The 16911-nt window shown below is 38.9% G+C and overlaps 1 protein-coding gene across 8 annotated transcripts in view; it reads left to right on the top strand.

Moving 5' to 3' along the window:
- LOC126458475 (leukocyte elastase inhibitor-like) overlaps positions 1 to 16911 on the top strand; it is a 200202-nt gene that overhangs the window by 57977 nt on the left and 125314 nt on the right. For all 8 annotated transcript variants that reach the window (XM_050095563.1, XM_050095567.1, XM_050095569.1 and 5 more), the window contains exon 4: positions 5551 to 5761. In XM_050095563.1, coding sequence (XP_049951520.1) covers positions 5551 to 5761 — 211 coding nt within the window. The remainder of the gene's footprint in view (positions 1 to 5550; positions 5762 to 16911) is intronic.

The following is a 16911-nucleotide window of genomic DNA, read 5'->3' as shown; positions in this document are numbered from 1 at the left end:
TGGCAGCAATAGCTACAGAATTGGTGATGACAAGATTGTTAGAATGAGGAAGGGGAAGAAACGGGGACATCACACAAATTGAGGAAGAATAAGACGATTCCAAATTTATATAAAAATTTCGTAATACTACTTTTCGATCTCATGCTTGAGAAGCTGGTGCGTATGAATGAAATGTAAAACTGTTGCCTAACATAAAGCGTTTTACTTGTAGTAGGCCTAATAGGCATTTGATATTGGTACTTCGTGGATTATATTCTGCCGTGTTATAAAAGTGGCCATTTGTGCCAAAACAGTAACGTTTATTTGGTGTGTTACAAAATTGCTGCCATATTAGAAAGGCCTATTTTTTTTATCTAGCAGCCAGTGACAAAATAGACGTAATCAGATCGAGAAACCACACCAGTTTTGGGTATTATTTGTATTAACAGCTTTTTCAGTGTTAGATAACCACATTTCTATTTTTCATGTAACAAAACGTTTGACGAAATTTGATGTAATAGATTATTTCGCAGAAAGGAAAGCACGCCATGTAAATTTGTAGCAATATTAGAGAGAAAAAAATGCTAGTAGCTAAGGTTTGAAGAAATGTGTGATTTCTTGCTTATGTCTTGCCAGTATTGGTTTTATATACCCTATATTTAATTTTATGTCACACAAAACAGCAAGTTATTAACAAATAGGAAATAAAGAGTTCAGATTTTCTGAAGAGTTCTTGTTCTCTCGATTACAAATAATCCCACCCGCTATTAATTGCGAGATTCTTTTTTAAGAGGGGCAGGCTGTCAAACTGGCCGACTGGGAGCAGGAGAGGCACCACAGGACATTTAAATTTCCACTCTCCTGAATATAGTTTGGACGTGCGGTAGAAAAATGCTTTATGAAGAGGCGTGACACTGCACTTTGGCATACTTAGGACCAAATAATATGTCTTACATTTCCTCAAATACATAAGTTGTATGTTTCAGACTTTTCAGAAAGATGTGCGCTACAAGAGGAACATATTTTGAAAATTCGATTTTTTTTTTTAGTATTGATCCGGTTCGCAAATGTAGATCCGGGGCTGATGTGCACAGCAGTCTGAGTTATAGTGGGTAGTCTCCACGTGACCTGTGTTTAAATTTAGTGGTTTTGCTGTTTCCCTTCGTTTACTCTCACGTCAAATGAAAACAAAACGGATATCTGTGGCCGGGAGCTATCAAGTGAATTAAAACACATTCACATAATTACGGAGGCTAAAATATGTCATTAGTTTCAGATTATGTTTTATTTCCACCTTTCTGACTGTCAAGCATTAATCGCCTTGTGGAACAGTGAAGTTATTTTTGTCTTTTTTGACTTTTGTTACCCTTATTCGCAGATGCAGTCAATGTATATGAAACGAAATGTTTAATTCCACAGTACTGGCTAGTTTCAACTGTTCGCTGCATTTCGAGTGCACGTTTTCATTTTCTAGCACGTATGGCATTATGCCATAATAAAGAACCAAACGTGATATAATACAGTACTGGTGCCCCAAGAAAATTTACATCACGAAAACCACACTGAAAAGCTTAATATCAGGTCGAGGTCTACTTCATTGGGAATCGGGACATACGAATGTGCACTTTAAGTATGCACTTTAAATGTGCGCATTTTAATATGGTTCACGAAATTCCGATGCTCTTGCAGTATCCTCTGATGTCTTGTTTCTTTTATGACATAACGTATGATCTTTCAATGCTTTACACGTACATACATACGGCCTTCCTACGTCATGTCGCCTGTTATCTGCGCTCTCTGGCAAATGCTAAAACGAACCTATTTCTAACAGGTCGCGGGAAAATATTGCGAATAGTGGTTTGAAAAGCGTTACTTTCAAAGTAAATATCCTTTTGCGTAAGTTGAACTATGTTCAAGAATGTACCATGAATTTATTAAATCACAGAGCGTTTGACTCTTATTTAAAAATCAACTCTTTGATGTCGAGCCATTTAGAAGAATTTCGAACCCTGAAGATCAGACATTTATGTCATTATTAAAAATTTTACTGGCACATTTGTGTGATATATCTTGAAGTGTAACACGCGCAAAAAAGATCAACATTTGCAGCTTGAGAACAATATTATATGTGAAAGCTTTGCTTTTCTTGTAGCAACACCGTGTATATTAATTTAAACTATTAACTTTCCCTGTTTGTGTGTTCGTGCTACTTAACAGTGATGTTGCTGTTGGCTGAGTACATCACGTGTCCAATGCTCTGAATATACATTGTCATTGGCGGGCGAGATCATGTGATGTGAGCTACGAACGGCTTACAAAAGCGCATCGAAATCTCGATTTCAGTGATTCGGACAGTAACATGCGGTGTTTGCTGGAATTCCAATGTATACTTTCGTAATACGAAAATACGCAGCCTACATGTTGCTGCACTTTAAAGATATTTCCAAAACGTATATTTTTCCCTGAGTTTCGTTTTCTAAAGTGCCGGGAAATTGTATGCCCGTGTATAAAGCCATAACCATTCAAATGATTGATAAGGAAAAATATACTGTCACCCGGGAGAAAGTGTATTTTTAACCAGGAAATCCAGGAGAAATCCGGGAATTTTTTTTCCTTGTCCACGTATACACCCTGCAAGAGCATCTGGATGTGAGCTGGAGCAACACAAACTATATAAAATTAATGAATCTAGTCTTCGTAAGTGGAGGGTCATCTGACGGAATGAAGTACAAAACGTACAGTGTAAAAATACGTCACAGTTAACAAATTGAAGCTAATGTCATTCAGAATAATGGATGAAGTACACATCATGAATATTCTAAAGGATCCTACTCACAGAATCTCTAATTATTTTACTGGAGATTTGTTGTCTTTGTTTTATTTTGCTTCTTACCCTGTCCCACTTTGTTATATTTGGCAGGTACCTTATTGTTATTTATTTGCTTAAATATCTCATATAATATATACCAAGTTTGGTAATAGTTGTAACAAAATTGTATAAATTCAATATTAATTGACTCATTACATATTATGAAACAGTTATCTGTGTGCCCTTTTCAGAGAAAATTCTTCTGTTAGTAACTTTATATCTATGACTCCGTATTTAAAAGAAGTCTTTTTATGAGTTTAGCCCATTAACATAAAACCCTGAATTCTCATTTTTATTTTGACAGAAACTTAATATTCCAAGTATACTCAGCCAACTTAAAAACAGGCCTTTGAAAAAGTAAAACCTTGCTTATATCTGTTTCAGCAGTGATAGTTAAGTGTTCAGCCACTAGAGAGCATCTGGTGCTACATCTTTGGCCTGGCAGTTATGTTTTGGTTGAGGTGGTTGCTACTAGATGTCACCTTTATTGCATGTACTCTACTGGCCATTAAAATTGGTACACCACGACGAACCTGGGTGAACCAATGGCAAAACATCTTTTTTTCGGATGAATGCAGGTTCTGTTTACAGCGTCATGATGGTCGCATCCGTGTTTGGCGACAGCATGGTGAACGCACATTGGAAGCGTGCATTCATCATCGCCATACTGGCGTATCACCCGGCATGATGGTATGGGGTGCCATTGGTTACACGTCTCGGTCACCGCTTGTTCGCATTGCCGGCACTTTGAACAGTGCACATTACATTTCAGATGGGTTACAACCCGTGGCTCTACCCTTCATTCGATCCCTGCAAAACTCTACATTTCTGCAGGATAATGCACAATCGCATGCAGCAGGTCCTGTACGGGCCTTTCTGGATACAGAAAATGGTCGACTGCTGCTCTGGCCAGCACATTCTCCAGATTTCTCACCAATTGAAAAGTCTGGTCAATGGTGGTTGAGCAACTGACTCGTCACAATATGCCAGTCTTGATGAACTGTGGTATCGTGTTGAAGCTGCATGGGCAGCTGTACCTATACATGCCATCCAAGCTCTGTTTGACTCAATGCCCAGGCGTATTGAGGCCATTATTATGGCCAGAGGTGGTTGTTCTGGGTACTGATTTCTCAGGATCTATGCACCCAAATTGTGTGAAAATGTAATCGCATGTCAGTTCTAGTATAATATATTTATCCAATTTACCATCTGCATTTCTTCTTGGTGTAGCAATTTTAATGGCCAGTAGTGTAGCTTAGGATACTCGACAAGCCTCTCTCCTGTATTGTCACTTAGACAATGCTTTCAAAAAAGGATGAGTATAATGATCCCAAGTCTAAGACTGAATTTAGTAACTCAGAAAGTCAAGAAGAATGTGATGTTACTTCATGAGAGACTGAAAGTGATGACAGTTCATCAGTTGAGTGACAAGTGTTCGCCAGTAGTACGAAATGATGCATCCACTGGGCTCCAGCCATCTCCTTCAAGTTTTGTGTTCATAGAAACCATAGTGAAATCCATGGTTACACTTCATAGCAACACAGAAACTAAAAAATGACTTCAAGTTTCAGGATTTTTTGATCATAGTCCAGTGCACAAATATAATCAGGATTTTATTATTGGTGATCTTAAACATTTTGTAACCATTATTTTGAGCTTTAAAAGCCATCTTTATACATCCATGTGTGATGTCTTTTGTTATAGAATGTTTTTCATTAATAAAAAATATTATTTTTGGAATGTAAATTGAAAAAAAAGTCATAGTGTTAAGGTGTTAAATTATTGTTCAAGCTGTGAACATGTATATATAAAGAGAAAAGAACTTACTTCACTTCACTTCAGTCTTCAGAGGGTCTTAACTCTCTCTCTCTCTCTCTCTCTCTCTCTCTCTCTCTCTCTCTCTCTCTCTCTCACACACACACACACACACACACACACACACACTCACACTGCTGGCTGCTTCTTGAATTAGAAATTGGCTGGCATTGGCAGTGAGGAAATTGAAGGGACAAGAGATGCAAGAGGATGAAAAGGACATGATGGTGTCAGGAACATTGTTGTAAACATGAAAAAAGTAGAATACAGAATGGAGACAGAGTAGAGGAAATGGGTGATCTAGGAAGAAGTAGAAAAGTAACAAGGAGTATAAGGCTGGTGTAGAGGTAGGGGGCTGGAGTAATATAAACACACACTTTTCAACATCTGCATGTGAAACTGTAATTATGTGTTTCATACTAAATCATACTAGAAACCCACCTTGACTTCAAACTAGTAGGCCTAAGTATATATTGTCAGATAACTAGTTTGGCATAATGTTAATAAATTGTATATACAAATCTTCCTCATGAATCATTGTGTCTATTAGTGTAAATGGCATTAAAATCCCTACAGTAGTTCCTGAGATTAGTCATCAAATACAGGAGGAAAAATGTGGTTGGTATCTTTATTTATATTATGTAAGTAAAGCAATCATCAATGAGGAGAATGTTTTGAACACCACAGTGCTTTACTAGGAATAGTCCTGTTGGAGGTAGTATGCCATTGCCTTCCTCCACCCTTGGAACTTACTTGCCCAACCAATTATTGGGGACTACAGTTTAATGTGGGTTCAATTAAAGATCTCAATAACTGAAAATGTTCTATTAACATTGCTCTCATTTTATTTTCAAAATAGCTTCATAAGAAAATTATGATGTTCACAGGGATCTGATGACACAGTTCTTGAGGTAGCTAACAAGATCTATGCACAAGCTAGTTTCCCTATTAAAGAAGAGTTCCAGGCATCTGCAGCAAAGTTTCTAGCTGAAGCCGAGGAAGCCGATTTTGTTAAAGAGGCAGAAAAGTCAAGAACATTAATTAATGAATGGGTGGAGATGAAGACAAACAAGAAGATACAAAATTTAATTCCCCAAGGTAAATAATTGTTTTTCAAGATTTAGGTAAGATTCTTTGCAGTGATGTAAGAGTAATATATGTGTTGGATGACCAGTGTGTCAGTACTACACTTCTGTCTTGATGTTTCCTCATTAATACAAATTCTACCACAATATGATGGAAAGGGGTGGAATGGGGAGGGGGTACGTGGACCTAAAGAAACAGAACTAACATCACTTTCATTCTATAACTTTGTTCCTGAGTGTGATTTAAAAAACTTACCACTTCAATCCATTCTCAGTATCAGTATAAGTACTTTGTTGGGCCAAGGATCATTTTACACACACTTCACAACTTTACACACACACATTTAATATTATACTGTAAGTTGCTAGCCAGGCTATTTTCTGCTCCTCCTGTTATAAGTACGTTATGGCTAAGCTTGGCACTAGGTTTCATAATGCTTGTGACCTAGTATTCTACATTTAACTTGTGGGGATAGAGATGTTACATATGGTAATATTGAACCCAACATTAAGTATTCACTCGTTTATAAGGAATTAACTTTATTTTGATCATGTCAGTACAAACACATCCGTTCGAATATAGAGTTCGGAACACACTGAGATCAACAGTTTTCAAAGAAGTTCATTCTCAAAGATGAGGCGGTCGACTCTTGCAGTCAATAATCGCCAGAGTCCCTGACAGTAGTGTGGAGCACGGTAAGGATGATGAGAGGTGTGCACGCACCTGGCCGGCTGATGGTGCAGGTGCGCGTGACCGATCGTGTCATCGCAGGCGCTACGGCGAGGCGCAATCGGACCATTTCTCGATGTCTTGGTAGGCAATCTGAAGAAACAACGGGTCGGAACTACGTTTTGTCCTCCAAATAAAACTCGTGCACTGGTGGGGAGCGCCAAAGGTGACCTCGGTTTGAGGAAGGCCGGCGTGTACCAGATTCCGTGTCAATGTGGCAAGTCGTATATTGGAAAGACGATGCGTACCGTCAAGGATCGATGCCGTGAACACCAGAGGCACACTCGACTGATGTATCCGAGCAAGTCGGCGGTCGCTGAACATTGTTTGTCGGAAAATCACGCTATGGAGTATGAACGCACGAGGATTCTGGTACAGACGTCGAGATACTGGGACAGCGTTGTTAGAGAGGCCATCGAAATTCGCACCAATGACGACCTCATAAACCGTGACTGTGGCTATAATCTTAGCAAGGCTTGGGAACCAGCGATTGGGTTAATCAAGAGTAAATCGAGCAAACGTATAGTTGTGACGACCACGGCGGACAGAGTCATCACACCAACGTCATCTCAGATGCCGTCGCAATCTGTTCCACCGCGCGACCGTGGCACGGGGCGCGGACGGCGGAGGGAGCGCGCCGCGGGCGGAGGGTATTTAAATCGACTGCCGCCGCGACCGAACCCAGTTCCCTTTGAGCAGCCACAGCGTACATATCTCCGTGCCGGCACGTTCACAGGAGCTCAGTCTGTCAGTTCACCTGATGATGGCGACATGTATGATCGCCGAAATATTGTGCCCGTTGGACACTATAGACCCGCAGCACACCTGTGGATATTTTGATTGTCAAATACGCCGGGAGAAACTCAAGAATCACATCATTTGAAGTGCTTTCTGCTGAGGATTCAGTGAACGCGTCGGAAATGGTTGAAAAGCTGGAAAACAAAGTAGGCAAACCATTGCTCATTGTAAGTAAGTCAAACAGTGAAAATACTGCGTCAGGAGATATTCTAAAAATTCCGAAAATAAGTGCACGCACCTACACTATCATGCTTCAGTGCAACAAAGGAAACTACATTAAAAAACGTATCTTCAGCAAAACTGCAAACTGAAGAAAATTTAGAATACGTGTGAAAAAAAAAAAAAAGCAATAGTCAGGTGACAACAAGAACCTTAAATTCTCCGGTTACAAAAAGTGTGAAACACAAAACAAGCTGTGGGTTGGGTGATAGTCACGGCCATGAAATTTCTGCAATGTTGATGAGAACATCAACAAGGCATCCAGTTTCATAAGGCCAGGGGCTCCACTGAGTGAAATAACGGACCTAACAACATCAACTGACGTAGCTAATTTGAATAAAGACGTTTTCGCTGTGTTAATAGGAGGATCAAACGACGTCTATAGAAACAAGACATACAAGGTTATCACAGAAATGAGGAAATGTTTAAATAATTTAACCCACACAGGTGTACTCATTGGGAACATCCCACATCGTCATGATTTACCACCATTGTCATGTGTGAACAGCGAAATTAATGTTGCAAACGAGTGTATCACAGAAATATGCACTAACTTAAAGAATGTCAATATTGTAGATACAAACAGATTGGAGCGAAAGTTCCATACAGTGCATGGACTTCATTTAAATACGCCGGGAAACAAATTACTTGCTGAAAAAATATGTACTCGCATTTCGAAGAAGAGTGAAGAAAAAAGTATAAGTGACAAACAAATGGAGATTAAGAAGAGCTGTAGACGAGTTACAAGCTGTGCCATCAGACAAATGCAAATTACCAAGTGGTTTAAACTGATTAGGTGAGAAACAAACAATCAAGTCGTCAGCCAAACGAAAATTACGAAATGGTTTAAACCAAAGAGGACAGATGTGGATGAAGCAAAACTTATACAGGCTGCAGAAGTTAACTCACCAGCTGATTGTCACCAGCAATCAGAAGCCACACACAAGAAATATACCATACCAAAAACTTTTTTAGGGTAAGTGCTGTATTAGAAATGCCATTAGATAAAGAATCAGAAACCGTTTCATCTAAAGTTACTAAATGCCCATATTTTGCTATACTACACCATAACATTCAGTCACTCACAAATTAAATTTCCATGTTGGAAGCACAACTCCAGATGCACTAAATTAGACATAATTTGCATTACTTAACATTGGCTATGAAATGACGAAGTAAAATTAACCTCAGTCTCAGGATATACACTCCTGGAAATTGAAATAAGAACACCGTGAATTCATTGTCCCAGGAAGGGGAAACTTTATTGACACATTCCTGGGGTCAGATACATCACATGATCACACTGACAGAACCACAGGCACATAGACACAGGTAACAGAGCATGCACAATGTCGGCACTAGTACAGTGTATATCCACCTTTCGCAGCAATGCAGGCTGCTATTCTCCCATGGAGACGATCGTAGAGATGCTGGATGTAGTCCTGTGGAACGGCTTGCCATGCCATTTCCACCTGGCGCCTCAGTTGGACCAGCGTTCGTGCTGGACGTGCAGACCGCGTGAGACGACGCTTCATCCAGTCCCAAACATGCTCAATGGGGGACAGATCCGGAGATCTTGCTGGCCAGGGTAGTTGACTTACACCTTCTAGAGCACGTTGGGTGGCACGGGATACATGCGGACGTGCATTGTCCTGTTGGAACAGCAAGTTCCCTTGCCGGTCTAGGAATGGTAGAACGATGGGTTCGATGACGGTTTGGATGTACCGTGCACTATTCAGTGTCCCCTCGACGATCACCAGTGGTGTACGGCCAGTGTAGGAGATCGCTCCCCACACCATGATGCCGGGTGTTGGCCCTGTGTGCCTTGGTCGTATGCAGTCCTGATTGTGGCGCTCACCTGCACGGCGCCAAACACGCATACGACCATCATTGGCACCAAGGCAGAAGCGACTCTCATCGCTGAAGACGACACGTCTCCATTCGTCCCTCCATTCACGCCTGTCGCGACACCACTGGAGGCGGGCTGCACGATGTTGGGGCGTGAGCGGAAGACGGCCTAACGGTGTGCGGGACCGTAGCCCAGCTTCATGGAGACGGTTGCGAATGGTCCTCGCCGATACCCCAGGAGCAACAGTGTCCCTAATTTGCTGGGAAGTGGCGGTGCGGTCCCCTACGGCACTGCGTAGGATCCTACGGTCTTGGCGTGCATCCGTGCGTCGCTGCGGTCCGGTCCCAGGTCGACGGGCACGTGCACCTTCCGCCGACCACTGGCGACAACATCGATGTACTGTGGAGACCTCACGCCCCACGTGTTGAGCAATTCGGCGGTACGTCCACCCGGCCTTCCCCATGCCCACTATACGCCCTCGCTCAAAGTCCGTCAACTGCACATACGGTTCACGTCCACGCTGTCGCGGCATGCTACCAGTGTTAAAGACTGCGATGGAGCTCCGTATGACACGGCAAACTGGCTGACACTGACGGCGGCGGTGCACAAATGCTGCGCAGCTAGCGCCATTCGACGGCCAACACCGCGGTTCCTGGTGTGTCCGCTGTGCCGTGCGTGTGATCATTGCTTGTACTGCCCTCTCGCAGTGTCCGGAGCAAGTATGGTGGGTCTGACTCACCAGTCTCAATGTGTTCTTTTTTCCATTTCCAGGAGTGTAGTTTAGCAAGTCAATTTAGCCGAGAGTTTCCCAAACATGGTGGCTCTGCTATATTTGTGAAAGAACAAATAAAGTTCTGTGATGTCAGTGAAAGTTATATTGACCCAATTGAAAAAAGACTGAACTTTCCATTACTAAACTGCCAGAGCTTAATTTCATAGTTATTAACATATACAGCGCACCAAGTGGAACCTGGCAGTCTTCATGAATAAACTAGAGGTTCTGATGAACAGGATCAGTACACTAAATATGAAGATAGTGCTTTGTTGGAATTTCAATATTGATTTTTCAAAAGACAGCAGCACCAGATATGCTTTGATAAATATTACCAACACAGTCAATATGATCCCCACAATAAATATACTGCCCAACAAGATTAACAGAATGCACAAATTCCATTATTGACCAAATATTCATCTCAGAAACAAATTACAGATTCACAAGCAGGGCACTGAGCATGGGTTATAGTGATCATGAGGCACAGTTGCTGTGTATAGAAATTCCAACAAGTAGTAGCAGTACTGGAAAAGTACTTGGAAAAAAAAAAAACCTTTTCTGAAGATAACATTAGAATTTTTAATCTCTTACTGCTGAAGGAAAACTGGGAAAGCATCACCACTCAGAACAAAGTTGGTAGCCTGGACATGAGTTTTCAGAGCATCTTTCTTCTCTATTTTAATGTAGCATTTCCAAAAGTAGTAAAAACAGTAAAACCTAACAATAATAAGCAATGGGTAACTAAAGGCATAAAAATTTCCAGTGAGAGAAACAGATTCTTGCAGTACTGCTGTAAGAAATATAGAGTAACCCAAGAGTTTGCAGATTATTCACAAGCCTACAAAAGAATCTGTGGTAGAGTAGTCAAAGAGGCCAAAATTATGTGGAATGACAATTTGATAAGAAACTCATCTAACAAAATGAAATCCACATGGAGAGTTATAAAGAAAGAAACTTATAATTCAGTGCCAAAGAAAAAGAATGTATCATTAACACTAGAAGGCTCAAAAGTCACAGACCCAAATTCAGTTGTGGAAAAATTCAATGAATACTTCACTTCAGTAGCTGAAGACCTCATTCAAGTACACTGTCAAGGACCAGTCCCAAGTTTCTCCAGCAAGTCAGTGATCTCGACTGCTTCTATGTATGTTTATGAAACAAACCAAATGAAATTATAAGTAAAATTAAATCATTAACCAATAAAAGTTCCTTCTCAAAGGTTCTAGAAAAACGCTTCTATTACAAGCTTTTAAGTTTCATAAATAAATATTCACCTTTTACAGTACAACATGGTTTTAGAAAGCCTAAATCTACACAGACAGCAATTTTCGAATTCTTAGACTGCATTTTAAAATCCCTTGATCAACATAAATTAGCTGCAGGTATTTTTCGTGATTTTTCAAAAGCCTTTGATGTTCTGGACCGTAACATTATGCTCGAAATATTAGAAAGACGAGGAGTAAGAGTGTAGCACAAAGCTGGTTGTGTTCATACCTAAAAAATCGCAGGTAGAAAGTATCACTTCAGTATGAATTCAACAAAATGAATAAAACAAGAAACAACTCCTTTTACCAATAAAATATGGTGTACCACAGGGCTCAATCTTACTACTCTTTTTGATTTATGTGGACGACTTAGTTGAATGTATGAGCCCCACAAAAACTATCCTGTTTGCAGATGACACCAGCGTATTGCTCATGGGGTCGAGTACAGAAACATTGCAGTCCACAGCAGAAAGTTCTATGAAAAGACTTTCTGGGTGGTACACAAAAAACAGTCTCATTATAAATACTGAAAAAACTGTGTGTGTCGATTTTCATTTAATTCCTCTAACTAATCAAATGTCTATTCAAGCACAATTAAAAAATGATCCCCTAGAAAATGTAAGTGTCACAAATTTTTTTGGTCTATGGGTTCAGCAAGACTTAAAGTGGGACACACATATAAATAACTTGTTTAGAAAACTATCATCTGTGTGCTATGGCCTAAGAATTTTAAATGCTACAACAAGCAAAACAACAGTACTGCAGGCATACTATGCACAGTTCCACTCACTAGTCCGATATGGGATCGTTTTCTGAGGATACTCAACTCACAGTGTAAAGGTTTTTGGAATGCAAAAAAGAGCTATAAGGATAACTTGTGGCCTTAAAAATATGGGGTCCTGTAAATTCCATTTTACTGAGCTTGGTGTTCTAAATGTTCCAAGCTTATTCATTTATGAAACTATCTTGTTCACTAGGGACTACCTCCTGAAAACAGGCAAAGTGCTACAGAACAAAAACGTACACAACTATAGTACCAGAGGGAAATCAAATTTACATCAAAAATATCGCAGAACAACCACCTATCAGAGGAGCATAATTAACATTGGTGTAATACTACACAATAAGATACCAGAGGAAATAAAAAAATGCTACTCATCCAATATTTAAAGCTAAACTAAAGGCATTTCTAATAAAGCACTGTTTCTATTCTGTCAGAGAATTTCTGAATACGTAACAAAATTAACTGTAATAGGTACCTATTTTTAATTTACCTAGTATTTTGCTAATACTATGTATTATTGTAGCTTATCTTTGACCTGTTCAATATCAATTGTACAATTTGTGCTTTATGATAAAACTGGACCAATAAAAAATCAAATCAAATCAAAACAACAGAAATACACCTTGGTTTTGTATTGCATGGAGCCACTTATAAACTACAATGTATTATGTTGCTTACAAGCGCACTCCATCCTCTTTGTCTACTTTGTAACTGGCCAATCTGCTGATTTATTTGTAGCAATTTTATGTTGTGTGAACTCTTTAACTGAGAAAAAACTATTTTTAGTAGATATTCTTCAAGGTATGTTTTAAATTTACAGTGTTCCTTTGTTTTTGATATCTTTTGGCAGTTTTATTATACATCTTGACTCCTTGGTGAAACATAATGGTCTGGTTCTTGCTCTATTCATTTTATCCAGGTACGAGGAATCACTGTATCTGGTTTGACAATCATGTACGGAGCTGTTTACTGCATATTGCTGACTGCTCTTTTTGTAGAGAAACTGCAGTTTGGTATATGTTTTCAGTGAGAACTATGAGAATACCCTATTTTTTGATAGCTCAATACATTGGGCCCTTTTGTGACTCTTTCTCATTATTCTGATGGCTCGTTTTTGCAGTTTGGGCATGATTTCCACATTCAGAGTATTTGTACTCCACAATATTATGCCATAACTGAAAATAGAATGTGTGTGTGCATAGTATATTCCTTTCAAGCATGAGCTATTACACACTGTTCTTAGTGTTTGTAAGAAGTAACATGCTGTGCTAATTTTTTAAGGTGTAGTATGCTGTGCTAATTTTTTTTTTTCCAAGTGCCCTGGTATGTTCTCCCCATTTTAATTGTTGATCAACATATATACCTAAAAACTTTTTGCCAGCTACACACATTATGGTTTCATTACATATTTTAAGATTTATTACATTAGGTTTTTTATTTATGTAGACGTTGATGTTATTAATCTTTTTACATTAAAAGTTACATTATTGTTATTTGACCAGTTATGGACCACCACAAGTGCCATTTCAGCTTTTACTTCTAACATTTCTCGTGTCCTATCTGTAATTATTATATTGCTCCATCAGAAAATCACACAGTTTCTCCTTGTGTGACCCACAGCAGCAAGTCATTGATGTAAATGAGAAACAGTATTGCACTTAACACACTGCCTTGAGGGACTCCAACATTCAGATATTCTGGATCTGAAAAATATTTCACCATATAATTAGTGCCACTTGAAATTTGGGATAGCTCTGCCCTCTGCACTCTGTCTACTATTTAAGACCTAAACCATTTATTTACCACCCACCTCTTTCCTACTGCTTGAAGTTTACCTAGAAGTATTTCATGATTGGCTATGTCAAATGCTTTGCTTAAGTCTAGGAAAATGCCTGTTATTTGTTCTCCTTTATCTATGGCTTCTAAAATTACTTTTGTAAATTTTGCTGTAGCAGCTTCTGTCCCCTTATCAAACCTGAAGCAAAATTGTACTCCGTACAGAAGTTTGTATTCATTTAAATAATTTGTAAGTCTGTTATTCATAATAGTTTTTATTCTACATCTACATCTACATCCATACTCCGCAAACCACCTGACGGTATGTGGCAGATGGTACCTTGAGTACCTCTATCGGTTCTCCCTTCTTTCTATTCCAGTCTCGTATTGTTCGTGGAAAGAAAGATTGTCGGTATGCCTCTGTGTGGGCTCTAATCTCTCTGATTTTATCCTCACGGTCTCTTTGCGAGACATATGTAGGAGGGAGCAATATACTGCTTGACTCCTCGGTGAAGGTATGTTCTCGAAACTTCAACAAAAGCCCATACCAAGCTACTGAGCATCTCTCCTGCAGAGTCTTCCACTGGAGTTTATCTATCATCTCCGTAACGCTTTCACGACTACTAAACGATCCTGTAATGAAGCACGCTGCTCTCTGTTGGAACTTCTCTATCTCTTCTATCAACCCTATCTGGTATGGATCCCACACTGGTGAGTAATATTCAAGCACTGGGCGAACAAGTGTACTGTACCCTACTTCCTTTGTTTCCATATTTTGTATGGCTAATAGAATACAGCAGTAAGTAAGTAATAACACAAACAACGTATAAAAACAATGAATGGTCAATATGTTACAGGCAACAAACAATTATTAGATCTAAAAAAGGAAGTAAAACACAAAATACACAAAAATACATAGAAGTTATAGTAATAGTATCTAGTAATAGGTTTTTCAGAAGGAAAAGAGTAGACTAGACTCATGGTTGTATGTCCAAGTCCCGCAGCCAGCCAGATTGCGTTTCCTTAGGATTCGTTCAATCAATCTCAGTCTGGCATCTGCTTTACCGATGATCAACTTTATATGATCATTCCATTTTAAATCACTCCTAATGCCTTCTCCCAGATAATTTATGGAATTAACTGCTGTTATTTTTGAAAAGGAAGACAGTAATGGGAAGAATTTTTGCCTGCTTTAGGTAATGAGGGAAGCAACCTGATCAGAATCAGAATTTTTATTGTCCCATAACATACAGAATTAAATCACAAGATTTATGTGTATTATCCATCCGTTACCCAAACTGGATGAAGTAGAACTTTTCATTAAAGAAAAATTAAATCTCGCACCACAAAACAAGGTAGGCCCATTTATAAGAACAAATTGAGCAGTTTTACCTACTCCCCTAACTTCGTTCTTTTTCCCCTTCGTCGAAGATGTCGAAGCACCAAGAGTGCCGTCCACATTTACAAGTGTTTTGTACACTAGCAATCGTCGGCGACGACGATAACAACGTCTACGAACTGTTATCCATCCGTTACCCAAACTGGATGAAGTAGAACATTTCATTAAAGAAAAATTAAATCTCGCGCCACAAAACAAGGTAGGCCCATTTATAAGAACAAATTGAGCAGTTTTACCTACTCCCCTAACTTCGTTCTTTTTCCCCTTCGTCGAAGATGTCGAAGCACCAAGAGTGCCGTCCACATTTACAAGTGTTTTGTAAACTAGCAATCGTCATCGCCGACGATTGCTAGTTTACAAAACACTTGTAAATGTGGACGGCACTCTTGGTGCTTCGACATCTTCGACGAAGGGGAAAAAGAACGAAGTTACAGAAACAATAATTACTAATTTATATTTTACATAGATTGTTTATAGACTAACAACAGTATTACTATAAAAAGAGAAAATAATTATTACATTCATTTATTAGACATAAGACTTCTAAGCTTAATTAACAAAACATTTCATCCACTTGCTTTCTTCCTCATATTGCCATATTGTCATTAAGAAATTCTTCTAAAGGATAATAACATTTCTGTACTAACAATTTTTGTAGCTTTTGCTTTAGTTGCCCCATTTCCATGCTGAGGATTTGTTTCTTTTATAGAATGCTGTAAATTTTCATGACCACGTATTCTGGGATTTGTGTAAACAGCTTTAATCTGTGAGTGGGAAGCAAGAAATTCTCCTTGTTCCTAATGCTGTATTGTTGTTTAAACTGATTGTCTATGAATAATTTGGGGTTACTGTATACAAAAATAATCAGTTCATAAATGTACAAAAAATGGAGCACTTAATATTTTTAAATTGCTTAACAGTGTGTGACAGGATACTTTTGGTTTTGCATTAGATGTATTTCTAGCAATTGATTTTTGTAATTTTAAGATTCTAGTCATTTTGCTTGTGCCTCCCCAAAAAATAATGCCATACCTGTAACTGATTCAAAGTAGCTGTGGTAAACTATTTATCTTCTCTCTATGCTAGTTGAAAATGACAGAATCTTCATTGCAAATGTCAGGCTGTTTAATTTACTTGCTAAATACTTTATGTTTAAAGACCAGGATAGATTTTGGTCCAAATGCATGCCTAAAAATTTAACATCGTGTGCTTCTTTCAGTTCTTGGTTTCCGTGACTAATGTGGAATTCTTTTACCTTAGAGTTTTTAGATTTAAACTGCAGCAAATGTTTTTTCCCAATATTCAATTTTAGCCCATTTAGGCCCATTTAGTTGCAACAAGTTTTCCAAACTGTGTAATAGTTTTGTACAGTTGAAGCAATTTGTTTGGGGTCATTGCTTGCAAAAATGGCAGAAGTATCATCAGTGAATAAAACTGAGTGTGAATTTATGTTCAGGGGTAGATCATTTATATAAAGTAAAAACAAAATTGGACACAGAACTGAGCCTTGTGGAAAGCCTTGCTAAATAATCATCCATTCAGAGAAAGAATTTCCCTTACTTGTTTTC

Source organism: Schistocerca serialis, chromosome 2, assembly GCF_023864345.2.
Source record: "Schistocerca serialis cubense isolate TAMUIC-IGC-003099 chromosome 2, iqSchSeri2.2, whole genome shotgun sequence".
In the NCBI taxonomy this organism is placed as follows: domain Eukaryota; kingdom Metazoa; phylum Arthropoda; class Insecta; order Orthoptera; family Acrididae; genus Schistocerca; species Schistocerca serialis.
The sequence above is the reverse complement of the archived record's forward strand: the minus strand, read 5'-3'. Positions and strand labels throughout refer to the sequence as shown.